At 64.0% G+C, this 453-nt stretch overlaps 1 protein-coding gene across 1 annotated transcript in view; it reads left to right on the top strand.

Annotated features, from left to right (window-relative positions):
* The window catches only part of ETH_00037280 (uncharacterized protein), a gene marked incomplete at both ends in the record, with an annotated part of 1164 nt that overhangs the window by 337 nt on the left and 374 nt on the right, over nucleotides 1-453 (top strand). Inside the window, one exon of the mRNA XM_013374486.1 lies at nucleotides 1-451. Coding sequence (XP_013229940.1) covers nucleotides 1-451 — 451 coding nt within the window. The remainder of the gene's footprint in view (nucleotides 452-453) is intronic.

The following is a 453-nucleotide window of genomic DNA, read 5'->3' on the forward strand; positions in this document are numbered from 1 at the left end:
CCCCGCGCATCCACTGCAGCCAAATGCTGCAGCAGCTGCAGTGCGACCGCCCGCAGCAGCAGCAGCAGCAGCAGCAAGAGCAGCTGAAAGGAGTGAAGGAAGAGGAGCTGAAGATAAGCGGCATCAGCAGCAGAGAAACTTCGGGGGGTTTGCTGCGCTCGAGCAGCAGCAGCAGCATGGAGTGCTGCCCAGGCGAAGAGGCGGGCCCGTACCTCAGCAGCAGCAGCAGCAGCAGCTGCAGCAGCAGCAGCAGCAGCGAGGAGCTGCAGGACATCCAGGTGAAGGCTGGGGAGCTGGTTGACATATTGCTGCAGGAGTTTGCGATTTCGGAGCAGCAGCAGCAGCAGGTGCTGCCGGCCCAAGGAGCTGCGAGCCCGGCAGCAGCAGCAGCAGCAACCGCAGCAGCAGCAGCAGCAGCAGCGAGCGCAGCAGCAGCAGCAAAAGTGGACGCGG

This window comes from Eimeria tenella, genomic scaffold, assembly GCF_000499545.2.
Source record: "Eimeria tenella Houghton genomic scaffold, Eth_scaff2086, whole genome shotgun sequence".
NCBI lineage: Eukaryota > Apicomplexa > Conoidasida > Eucoccidiorida > Eimeriidae > Eimeria > Eimeria tenella.